The sequence below is a fragment of the Cygnus atratus genome, chromosome 3 (genome assembly GCF_013377495.2).
Source record: "Cygnus atratus isolate AKBS03 ecotype Queensland, Australia chromosome 3, CAtr_DNAZoo_HiC_assembly, whole genome shotgun sequence".
Taxonomy (NCBI): domain Eukaryota; kingdom Metazoa; phylum Chordata; class Aves; order Anseriformes; family Anatidae; genus Cygnus; species Cygnus atratus.
The window spans coordinates 37815545-37827108 of record NC_066364.1 but is presented as its reverse complement, the minus strand read 5'-3'; the positions used below and the strand labels follow the sequence as shown (position 1 = coordinate 37827108).

At 37.3% G+C, this 11564-nt stretch overlaps 1 protein-coding gene across 5 annotated transcripts in view; it reads left to right on the top strand.

The window, feature by feature from the left end:
* The window catches only part of SYNCRIP (synaptotagmin binding cytoplasmic RNA interacting protein), a 24976-nt gene extending 21594 nt beyond the window's left edge, over nt 1-3382 (top strand). For 2 of the 5 annotated variants that reach the window (XM_035559428.2, XM_035559426.2), the window contains exon 12: nt 624-3382. In XM_035559428.2, the coding sequence (XP_035415321.1) occupies nt 624-662 (39 nt within the window). In that variant the 3' untranslated portion in view covers nt 663-3382. The other 3 variants (XM_035559425.2, XM_035559427.2, XM_035559424.2) reach the window with 2 other exon arrangements.
* The last annotated feature ends 8182 nt before the right edge of the window (nt 3383-11564 follow it).

The window sequence follows — 11564 nt, the reverse complement described above, 5'->3', positions numbered from 1 at the left end:
GAGCCCTGATATAATATATAGAGACTTTTTTTTAGTCTGTTTTCTTCAGTGGTGCTTTTCAGCTAAATGAGTCGTCTTGAAAACTGCCTTGAAAATGATTGCTAGGTATTTTTTTCATTTTGGCGCTGCTATCTTAGATTCCAAACGCTACGTTAATAAATAAATACATAAATAAGGATTGCACCTGAACAAAGATGTGATCTTTTTAAAAAGATGTGCCTAAAGCAGTTAGGTTGTTGAAATTCAAACTAGATCGCAAGTCACATTATGCTTAGACTTGATTCGATTTTCAACATGTTTTCATGATGACTATAACCACCAAGTTTTATATTACTGTTACTGGGAATTTTCTATAATGTAAAGTTGTTTGTGACTTAGTGCGCTAAACCTTAGTTGGTGACACAAGGTTTAAAACTTAACTTTTTAAATAAAATCAGTTTGTGACAAAGTGGTAAAACACCCATAGCAAAATTCCAAAGTTAGTGGCAATGAGAAGGCAAAATGTTTGTCTATTAGTTTTCTTTTAAAATAATTCATTTTGCTAAGATTTTATGTTAACAAATGTACAGACCAGAGTTTAAAATGATTTATCTAATTGATTCCTTTTGTTACCTGGCTAGCAGGGAAAAGGGGTCGAGGCCGGTCCTGACCTGTTACAATGAAGACTGACTTGCTATGTGGGATTACACCAGAAGCTTGCAGTGGAGTAATGGTAAGGAAATCAAGCAACCTTAAGTATCTCAGCTGTATAGGAGCATATTCTGTTGCAAAAGACCTTCCTGCGAAGATCATGGATTCAAATATGGGACATTTGAACTAATACTTGGACTTTGAAATGAATTTCTTTAACAGTTTTCTCTGCAGTGCAAGTTATTAAACTAAAGCTACTCTATTTCCCCAATGTGTTCAACAAAATCCTTAACGTCTAGCATGGTATCTTAATAAAGAATAAAGTTGTTCTTTAAAAAATCTGCTTTAAGTAGATTTTTCCCCAAAGTTTTCTTAGTTAAGGATTCCGAAGGTGGTATTCACAAGTTCTTGCATTTAAATTTTTATTGCAATGGTATAGCTGAATACCATCGTTGGTATCCTTAAATTTTATTTCTGCTCATGAAGGTTAATCATGATTGTCTATATAGTAATCACTTATGAATTGTGTTCAGATACAGCAGTTTCAGGTGTAATCATCAGAGCTGGTTAGTCAGGCATTCCAGATAGTGGTTCTTTTCAGAACCTTTTTTAAAGGGTTGGTTAACTACCTCAGTAGCAGAGGATTGAACTATACCCTGTCTGTACTGTACATAGAAAATCTTTGTAGATAAAAGCAAGGCTTGTTTAATATGATATGAGGGTAAGATTATAATATACCAAATGTAACATTCTTAGTTGCCTTTAGTTCCAGAGGCTTTGTAAGACTTCCTCATGACCATCATAACAGGCCTTGCTTTTGTCGTATTTTGTGGCTGAAAAAGCAGCCTTGCTTCTTCAGATATTGTAGTTATTTGGATGTATAATAGTTTAGCAAGATGTTACTTTTGTAAGACATCAGATGTTCAAAAAAGTGCATCAGCAACTTGTACTAAATACTGCAGTGTCCCTTTATAAAAGGTCAGACTAAAACTGACAACTGTACAGTGAAGCCTGACATTTGGATATTTTGAAGTTTTTCATAAATCATAGAATAGTATATGGCTGTAGTTTAGCTTTTTAGGTAAAAGGTATGTTTTCATTAGTGCATTTCTTATTGCTGATCACTGTAAAAACATGTGGATCAGCTTTCCATTTCTCTTATGCAGATCATGATAACCTGTAGAGTAGAGTAGAGTACAATCATTTGTGCTATGTTTTTAATTTTCTAAAGCACCTTGATGACAGTGAGTGTTCAGTGGTGAAGCATCCTCTATTGAACCACCCTTAAAAAAACAAAAATGAAATAAAAACAACAAAAAAAGAACCTTGCCAAGTCCAACTTCATATAGGTAAAAGGTAGATAAAATTATGGCTTACTTTGGACTTGGCATAAAGAGCTTCCCTTAACCCCCTGCCCAAAGGGATACTGCAGTTATACTACATACCCATAGGCACCACAAGGAAAATTGAAGCTTATACCTAATTTAGGTTTTATACACACCAGTTCCCCCAGTAAATGCAAATTTTGACAAAATTAGACATGTCATATGTTGAAAATGCTCATGGCAAACAATCATTTTGCATTCCTGCAAATAAAATTGTTTTATACTGTAAGCTGGAGGCGAGTGTAACTTATTTTTGTAATAAAGTTTTTATTTTTTTTATGTGTCATTAATATAAATGTGTGTTAGTACAGAGATCTTCTGGTTTAAAAACTTAGAATCGCACACATTTCAGTATGTTTACTTGTATTTACATAATTTTTAGAATAGTGGTTGCCAATAGCCTGTATGTTTCACATTAATTGATTTTTTTTTGTTATCTTAATAAACCATTTTAGTATGTTGTATGTCAATTACTGGGATAGCTGGGACATGAAGTGTAATTTAAAATTGTCAAGTATTCATTGGAATATGTAAATGTGCCTTGCCAGTTTTGAACTTTAAGACAAAGTAAGTGAATGATGGTGAAATGAGTAGTCAATGCATAAGAGACTTGCTACCACAGTTTCATATACTGCCCTTGCTAAAAAAAAAAAAAAGTAACTTTTTCCTCAGATTTGAGCATAAAAGTATGCAGTTGCATTAGCTTCTGAATTTTCAAATCTAGTGATAGAATATTAGGCTTATGGAAAGTGGGTTTGCTAATTGTAGCCTTAAGTATAATTTTGAATTTCAATGTAATCCTTGGTGCTGGCATTCCCAGTGCCAAGGAGTTTAAATGCTCCCTTCAAAGAGGTTGCCATGCCTACTGGCACTTTTACTGTCATATGGTTTTATAAGGAACACTGTCAAGGTGTGGAAAGCAATTCTGAACTTGCTAGAAAATGAAAACGCTGGGGGCTGTAGGAGAGGGGAAGTCCTCAGATTTCTTAATCTTGAAATCTCTCCATTGCTGGAAAACTTTAAACACTTGTGGGATCACAAGTGCTAGTGACCAGTTCTTAGTCTGGAAATGTGTTTGGGGTGGGGGGGTAATATATTTATGGAATTCTAACAGTTGATGGAAGTGCATAAAAACATTGCTATTAAGGCACTACATGTGTTGAAATTGAGGATGATACCCTTAATTTCAGCTCTGATAAAAGCACGGGGAACTATTGCAAAAATGTCAAAATTGACAGGAAAGTGTTTGTTTTCAGTGGAATGCAAGCAATGGTGAGTGAGTAAAATATCAAGATCTTGACAGTGTTCCCTCTAATTATGAACTCAAGCCATTATAACTTTTAAAATTAAATATGATTTGCACTGTTCTGATATTGGTGCAGTTTTTTAGCAAAATGATCAGAAAACTAAATTGCATGTGGTGATTAATATTGTGGAAAACTAAAATCAAATAATGTTGTTTTCAAAGCTTTAAATTTGGTTGTGTAAAGAAAAACCCTTCATTATTAAGTGTGGAAAGACTGGTGAGAATGGGCAAGTGCATTATCTACAGCATCGGTTCAGTTGCGCTGGGTGTTGGTAAACTTGAAATGTTCTCCAGTAACACATCTCTTGCAAGGTGCTTCAGTGACAAATGGGCACCTAACACGCGGTTCTTTTTGGCATGTTGAAGGCAAGTTTTGACCTACTGGATATGACCTATATCTGGATTATGCTGCCTCTGATTATTTTCATAGGAGGCCTTCGACACTGAAACACCTGCGAAGGTTTGAGCGTAGCTAGCAAGAATTCCACATTGGTTTGTAATGCTTTGCTAAATTTGAAGCCTAATTGAGTTTAGTAAGAAATTAGAAACTGCTGCTTAACACTTCTGGTTTATAAACACTCCGATACACTTCTTGAATTATACTTCTGTTTTAACATTTGTTTGTTTGAAGGGGTTTCATACAGGTCGTACCACTGTACTTTTTTTTGCAGAGGAAAAGTGTTAGAACGTAAAACTTAGGTTTGTTTTTAGTGTTTGGAGAAAGGCTGTTAATACAGATACTAAGACCAGCTTCTGAAATTCTGCACAGTACAACTCATACCTAAACACTGTCTTAAAATCTAAAATAAGGAATACAAATTCTTTTGTTGGCAGGGTTGCGGGGTATGACAGTCTAAAATAAGTTTAGCCTCCTCTGAAGGTAGGATTCCCAACTTCGCGTTTTGTTCTAAAAATGTTTTATGTGGCTGCAACTTACTTTCCTTTGTGTCTTTGATAATTCTTCAGAGGCATCACACTTTTTGTTCAGCCTGGCAGTTTTGTCTTGTTGGTGCTTCTCTGTCAGTGGCAACAGGTACAAAACCACTTATAAAATTTTCTGAAAAATGTGTGCTCAAATTAATACATTCCACAAAATTACTACTGCTTGCTCCTTGCATTAGTGAAAGCTCAGTGGAAAATATTAACTGTTTAAAATGGAGTGGCAAGGTTTGGAAGTAGGTAATAAAGCAGTAAATTTTGCAATGTAGTGCTTGGAGAATTGAAATCAGCAAAGCTGGAGTTTGTTTGTAGCTTGAAGCTTATGAATCCAAATTTCATGACTGGCTCTGATGGACTTAGTGTGTCTTCACGGAGTGTCTTGCTGAATTAACTCCTAACACTAGTGCATGATATCCCCAGGCTGGGACTAGCTGGTTGTGTTAGTTGGGCAGAGGAAACGCCAGACTGTACTTCCTGCACTTGCTTAGTCAGATTAAAGTAAGTAAATATGTTGCAATAGGAAGAAGAAGCCTAGCTGAAGATACTTGGACACTTGATACAGGTGTTGGTGGAAGAAGGAATAAATTATTAGGTGTTACTTTATGGCAATTAGTGCAAACAAACAAAGCTTCCTAGAAAGCGATATTAAGGTTTTTTTTCTGGGAAACTGATTTTCACACAGTCATCTGATTGATTGATCAACACTTTCAAGTATTTAGTTTCACGTGTGTTATAAAATCCACAGGATGGAAGTGTAACTTTTGTGGTCCTGTTTTGTCTTGATGGTTAATATAGATAAATACGCTGAAAAGTAAATCTAGGGCTAGCTTGTAAGCTTACTTGGAATTTGGAGAGAGGGGTGATCGTCTCACGTAATGTCTCTTTCTCGCCAAGATATAACTGGTTAGATTTTTTTTCTGCAGACTTAATCTGAAATGGCCAGTTCTTGAGTGGACGTTGCGTAGCTGAGGCTATCTGAGAGCATTGGGTTAAATTTGTTTAAGGCTATCTTCGTGAGATCTTCTTTAGACTGTCAGGCTTCCAGGTACATGGTAAAAGCTTAAAGCGTCTGTGACAATGTGGAAATAACAGTCATGGGAGGTAGGGAGGTAAATACAGTTTTAAATTTTAAGTTTGAAGAATTAAATTGTTCTCTCACAAGATATATTCTATTTCCAAGTGTTGCTTTATACCTGAATGTTCATTATACTATCTGCTCCAAAATCAGCACTTATCTTCTGACAGTCATTTAGGTAAAACAGCCATGTCAGAGATCTGGGTTCCTTCTCGTCTGAGACCGATCCAATTGTCTTGATGAATGGGAATAGTTCATGATCTCTGTTTGTACAGTTGGTATGGCAAAGACGACCTTCTGCAAAAGTGGCCAAAACAAGCAAAATGAAAAAACATGGAATCTTACTCCTTAGTTTCCTTGCACTAAGGAAGTTACAAGCGCATTCATAGTACTGCTACACACCCAATAGAGTAGCCTAAGCTGTTCGACTGCAGAGATGATAATGGTAAGTAAAAATAGACATTCCAGTACTTAAATGACTTTCGGGACCTAAAATCCAGCTTCAGTACACTAATTGATTCCTTATCTGCAGGGATTAGAAAGGTTTTATGGTTTTTAACTTAAACTTTTGAGTGTTTACTTCAATGCTAAGTGAACATTGAGTGCGATCTCATACTGTTAATACTTTCAAGCTAAGAATCTCTAGAAGGCTTCATATATATCCAGTAGATATTGTTAAACTGATGAGTTAGTCATAGTTTCAAAGGAATTACCCATGTACCCATGAACACGTCATAGAAGAGCCAGGAACGTCAGGTACTGAGTTACTGGTTCCAAGGGTAGCATTTCCAGTATTGTTCTGCTATCTAAAGTAACATTCTTTGAGGTTTCTTTTCTTCAGGGGAATGAAAAATGCACCTGTGACGAGCGTTGGTTATTTAAAAACTTTTATTAAACATAGCTAATTTGGGATAAAAAAAAGATTCTTGTGAGAATTGAACAAAGGAACTGAACTACATAGATACCAGTATATTAGTGCTTTTTCTAAGTGCTATTTCAGTATACTTAAGAATGGAGCTCTCTTATAAAATGCTAGCGAGAGCTAGTCCAAATAAAGAAGAATTCTATCATTCTCATAATGCAAATATATCAGAAGCTGAAGGTGATTTTAATACTATGGCATTTAAGCTGACAAAAACATACCTGATCTCTGAATGTGGAAAAACTGAAGTGGCTACCGAAGCGCTGTTCCTATTTTAGGTTATGGCCAAAGGGTTCCATTACACAGTGCAATGAAACCTTTTTTTCTAGTTCAAACCTGTTTTTGATCCACCATTTTCAACAAAATTTCAAAATTTTATGCACTTAAATTTATGCTTTGGGGGAAGACAAAACCTCCAGTAACAGTCGTTGGGGTATACGTGAGTAGTTTCACCAGAAGCGCGTAAGTAAAGTTGACTTAAACTAGCCTAGTGAAACTGCTCTTAATACATATTAACGTACTTCAGTAAAAGTGTAGGCAATTTACTCTTGCTTTTGAATTAAAAGCTACTCTGAGAAACCTACAGCAAGGTACATTTTTTTTAAATTGTCAAAATCTAAATGAAGTATGCTGCAGCTTTTGTGGTATCAGAAGAATTAAAGGGAAAAAACTGTCATAACTTGTCTCACTGAAGGTACTGTAAACTTTAGGTGGATTTAAGCTTTACCAGTGAGAATGGTGGAAGCTGGCTCTGGCTTCATAATGCTAACAGAGAACCTCTTAGTTTTTTGTTTTTTGTTTTTTGTTTTTTTTTTTAAACAAACAAACTCATAATGGTTTAGATCCATTGAGTTTGATCCCCAAGTTAAATTTAGGAAGAACATGGAAGGTCTTAAATCCATTGGATTTAAAGCAGCTGTTCTGTTTGTGGAGTTTGCAACTTGGTTTTACTTATCGTTGTGATCTTATGATAGGAATGGTGTAATAAATGGTACTTCTCTTTAATGGCATGCTAATCTGATAAATATTGTGTTTGGTTTACTGATCTTCTGAGCCATTTAGGTTGCCATGTTCCTATGTTTAAAAAAAAAAAAACTTAATACTTCTATGGTGTTAGCTGATCAGTAAGTTTCAGGCCTAATAGCTGCTGCTTTCTGACGTACTCAGTCTTTTCTTAGGTTAACTGTTGAAAGTAGTACAGATATCTGATGGGAAGTAGGGAGGCTTGTTTTTTGTAATGCCAGTGGGTAAACTGTTAGCTTGTTGCTCTCAGTGTAACGTTTCTAGGAGTAGTGCTTTCACCGAGTGATAAAATGAGAGAAGTACACAGATGAACTGTGAAAAAGCATTGCTGGTTAAGCATTTCAAAAGTGAAGCCTCCCAGTTTGTAACTGCACTCAGGGGTGCATTAAGGTGTACCCACCACACAGGTATACATTGCACGGAAGTAAATTGGGTAGCAGTCACAGCTCAGCAAGGTTGGCACAAATTGCCTTCATTGATGATAGCTTATGTTAAAGTGGCTGATTTGGTACTGAATTATGTTGAAGTACTTGTGTAGTTTTGTTGTGCAGCCAGTAAAGAACAGCTGGGTTGGTAACTCCAGTGCAGCAGCAGGTAGATGATCATCCACTTGTAGTCTTGGAGAAACAATAGATAGCTGTGATGCAGTGTGTTTTAAGCATCTTTTAAATTTTTGTGTCCCTTTGAAGCAGCCTTTTTTGACTTTAAAGCAATGAAGATACAAACTTGTAAGGTTCAAATTCTGAACGCAACTTAAAGATAGAAGGAAATGTTAGGGATTCTGGTGTTGAGAGCAGACGGTTGGGTGAAGTTAGAGCCCAGGAATCAAAACACATTTTAAAATTGTGTGGTAACTCTGTAAAGAAAGGACCTGTTATTAAACAGGTATCCACTTAGTCTATCTTAGAATGTCTGTATCTAGCACAAATGAAATATTGGGTAAGGAAGAAAAAAGCCAAAACCACAAAACAAAAACCTGTCTCTGAGAAGTGTGTAGGAGAGGACTTGAATATGCGTTACTTTCCAAAGGCGTGCAGGTTACTAGGTGATAGGTACTGAATTCTTGGATATGGGGTAAGTGAGATGGATGTGATAAAGTTGGAACCTCTACCCATCAACCACATGAAAGAGATTAGAGATATTTTAGGTTTCACAAATAAAATGAAATTGTATTAGTCTCCAGTTTAAAGAAAAAAATGTGGATTTGACTTGGACATCTTAAACAGGGAAAAATGTCCCTGTGAAAATTGAAACTTAGTCACCTGTAAATGCTTTTTTTCCTTTTTTTTTTTCCCTCCCCTTGAAGCAGTGATTGAAAGCCAGGTAGACTCCCCTCAGAGAAATACAAAGGAGTATGTTTGTCTGGTATTTAGATGGTTGATTTCTAGGAGTGATAAAATCACTAATAATTCCCTGCTTTGGAGAGTCCTCAACAAAATACATTCTTGTCTGGCTCAAGAGAAAACTTCAGGTCATGTAACAGCTGGAGAAAGAAATCATCCATCCACGGGCACAAGAATACTGTTAAATGTGCCTTTACTACTGGCAAGTTTGTAGTCTAGGGTTAAAAACAAAATAGCCAGGTAAATAACCTGGCAAACCACGAAGTAGAAGGACTTCACTTAGTTGTGTTACAGCTTTGTGGAATCATTCTTGCTATTAATCAGTCTGTCCTTTTCCTGTGAAAGGTAGGTATACTCTAAACCAGGCATCATCTAGCAGCCACAGCAAGATGTGAAGGGAAGGTCAGGTGATGGATCTTGCCCAGGTGCAAACATCAGGTTGAGAGCAGACGCAGGGCCTTGGACTTCATGTGAAAAGGTAAGGAGATTCTGTCTGGGCTAGTGTAACCGTCAGGGCCTCTTGTCTCGGTAGAAGTTTGGGAAGAATGGCAGGAAGGTGGTAGGAACGCGTCCAAGAGAACCAGGGAATATTCTGTATGAAAGTATTCCTGTAACAAAGGAGGTTTTGAATACAGCAAAACAGAAAACCAGAAGAGAAGAACTCTTGCTATGCCTCAATTACGCTACTATTTCAAATGCCCTGTTTTGAGAGGTGAGTGATAGTCCTGTGGCTGGTAATCGCAAACCTGCTGTTTTGAAGTGATGGGCTAATAGCCTCAAGCACCAGCGAGCAAGAGACCCTACTGAATATCTGATGTACATGTGCCAATGATTGACTTGTTTTTTGGTATAGGTGAGTTCTTCAATTTCTTTTTACTGGTATTAAAATTAAATTAATACCTTTAGTAATACTTTAAAGTGTAGTTAAAAGTAGGGTAATAAGAAAAACTTTTTAATAGGGCCTGACAAGACCTCCATATTGAGTGATGCATAGGGAAGGAATGTCGTGTTCATAGTGAAGCCTCATGTACCATCTTGATTTGAATGTCTTTTAATCCAGGGGACAAAGTGAGTGAATAGGTGTTCTACTTGTGAAGGTGCGGCAAATCAAAGCCAACTCGGCAGCCCCTTTAGAGATATTCAAATTGAGGATGGGCCAAACGGGCTCCCAGGTACACCACCAGGTTTTTGTATGGGGTTGTGCTTTTTTTTTTCTGGATAAGTATCCAATACAAGCCCAGCATCCCGAGGGAGAGAAATGGCTGGTAATTTCTCAGGACTCAGTCAGGACTTTGTTAAAGACTTGGTGGTGCAGGTAGATGAGCTGCGTATTTTCTACAGTGGAGGTGGTCTTCATGCTCAGAAATGAAGGTACATACAGGGATCGATACGTGCTTGAAAGCAGGAGCTCAAGAGATGATAAGGATGTTACCAATATAGAGGTTGCTAAACTTTGAAGATGTTCAAGTCATGATAGAGCTTACATCTTTTGATACCAGAAAATACACTTTCTTAATGAACAAAAGGGATTTTATTCTAAGCCTGTCAGATGCAAAACCTTGCATCAGGTAAAAAGGCAGGGGGAGGCTGGAAGAGGAATAGGGCTAAGGCAGAATATATTTGACTGATTTTTGGTTTGCTAGGATGGTCTCTCCTTACTAAGAAAAGCAGGTCAAGAATAGATAAGACTTTGTGCTCATGAACAAGGTACAGAAGTGGGCAGCTTGCAATAGGGGAAAGCTGTCATTTTCTCTGCAGGTGAGCAGCATCTTTGAAGACTCAGTGGGAGATAGGAACATTCCTGACTGTAGAAGTAATGGGAATTGAAGCGTCCAGTGGAGACCGGTGCGCATGTTCTAAGTTCTTGGTGAAACTCAGGTGAGCAGCTTTGAACTAAGAAACCTTGGGCTATGTTCAGCAATTCCGTGTCCCCTCACAGCCAGAACTGCTCCTCCATATAATCCATGACCTTGTTCCTTTCTTTGTTCTGGCTTTTAACTGTTGCCTGTGGGCTTCAGGGAAGGAGAGGAGAGAGCCATTGTGACTTTTCAAGACCTAACGAACAGGTAAAGGGAAAAAAAAGGAGAAGGAAGCAGAGCTGTGCATTGGTTCCTACCATTGTGGTCCAGGAGAATCTCCAGATAGACTTGTCAGAGTTGAGACCGACTGGTATTCCAAGTTTCCTGAACATAGCATATCCCTAAAATAACACTGGATGCAGACAGTACACCACAGTGTGATGATAGGTTAGAACTCAGTCTACAATTTGCTGTGTCCAAAGTGGACAATAATGTTCAGTGGAGAACTTACTGCTATTCCTAAACAAACAATGCTTTTGAGGATCTTATACAGGCCCCTAGGAAATCTATATGGTATTAAAGCATCCTTTCTCTGTTTTCTTTTGAAGCAAAATCTTTTTTTGAGGGGAAAAAATAATATTCCTTCCCTCTTGTATCTGAAGTGTACTGAACCCAACTTCAGGTTTACCTGATGCCACCCAGGTCCACGTGCAGTGTTGAGAGCTATCTTACATGCATCTGTTGAAATTCCAAATCTCGATCATTGTAATTCCTGGTGAGGGTGCAGAAACTGGACGTACAGAGAATACTCTGAAGTCCGGAGATAAGACTGGAAGACATGCAGCTTCTTGAGGAGAAGAGAACATCATTCCTTGCAGTTTGATACGAAAGATGGTAAGCTGATTTTCATATTAAGAAGCCCATTTATTAGTATATATTTACAAATATTTATGTATCTGTGAAAGGGGGAGCCTCATGCCTACCTAGCATTTAAAACATTTTTATACTTCAGTAGAAAAATACAGATAAACCAGGTGGATGATGTAGTAGTAAATCATTTAGTCACATACCAGAAACTGAGAAAGTTGCAGATTTATACTGAATGATGATGTTCCCTCATACAATCTCAGTTCCTAATAGCT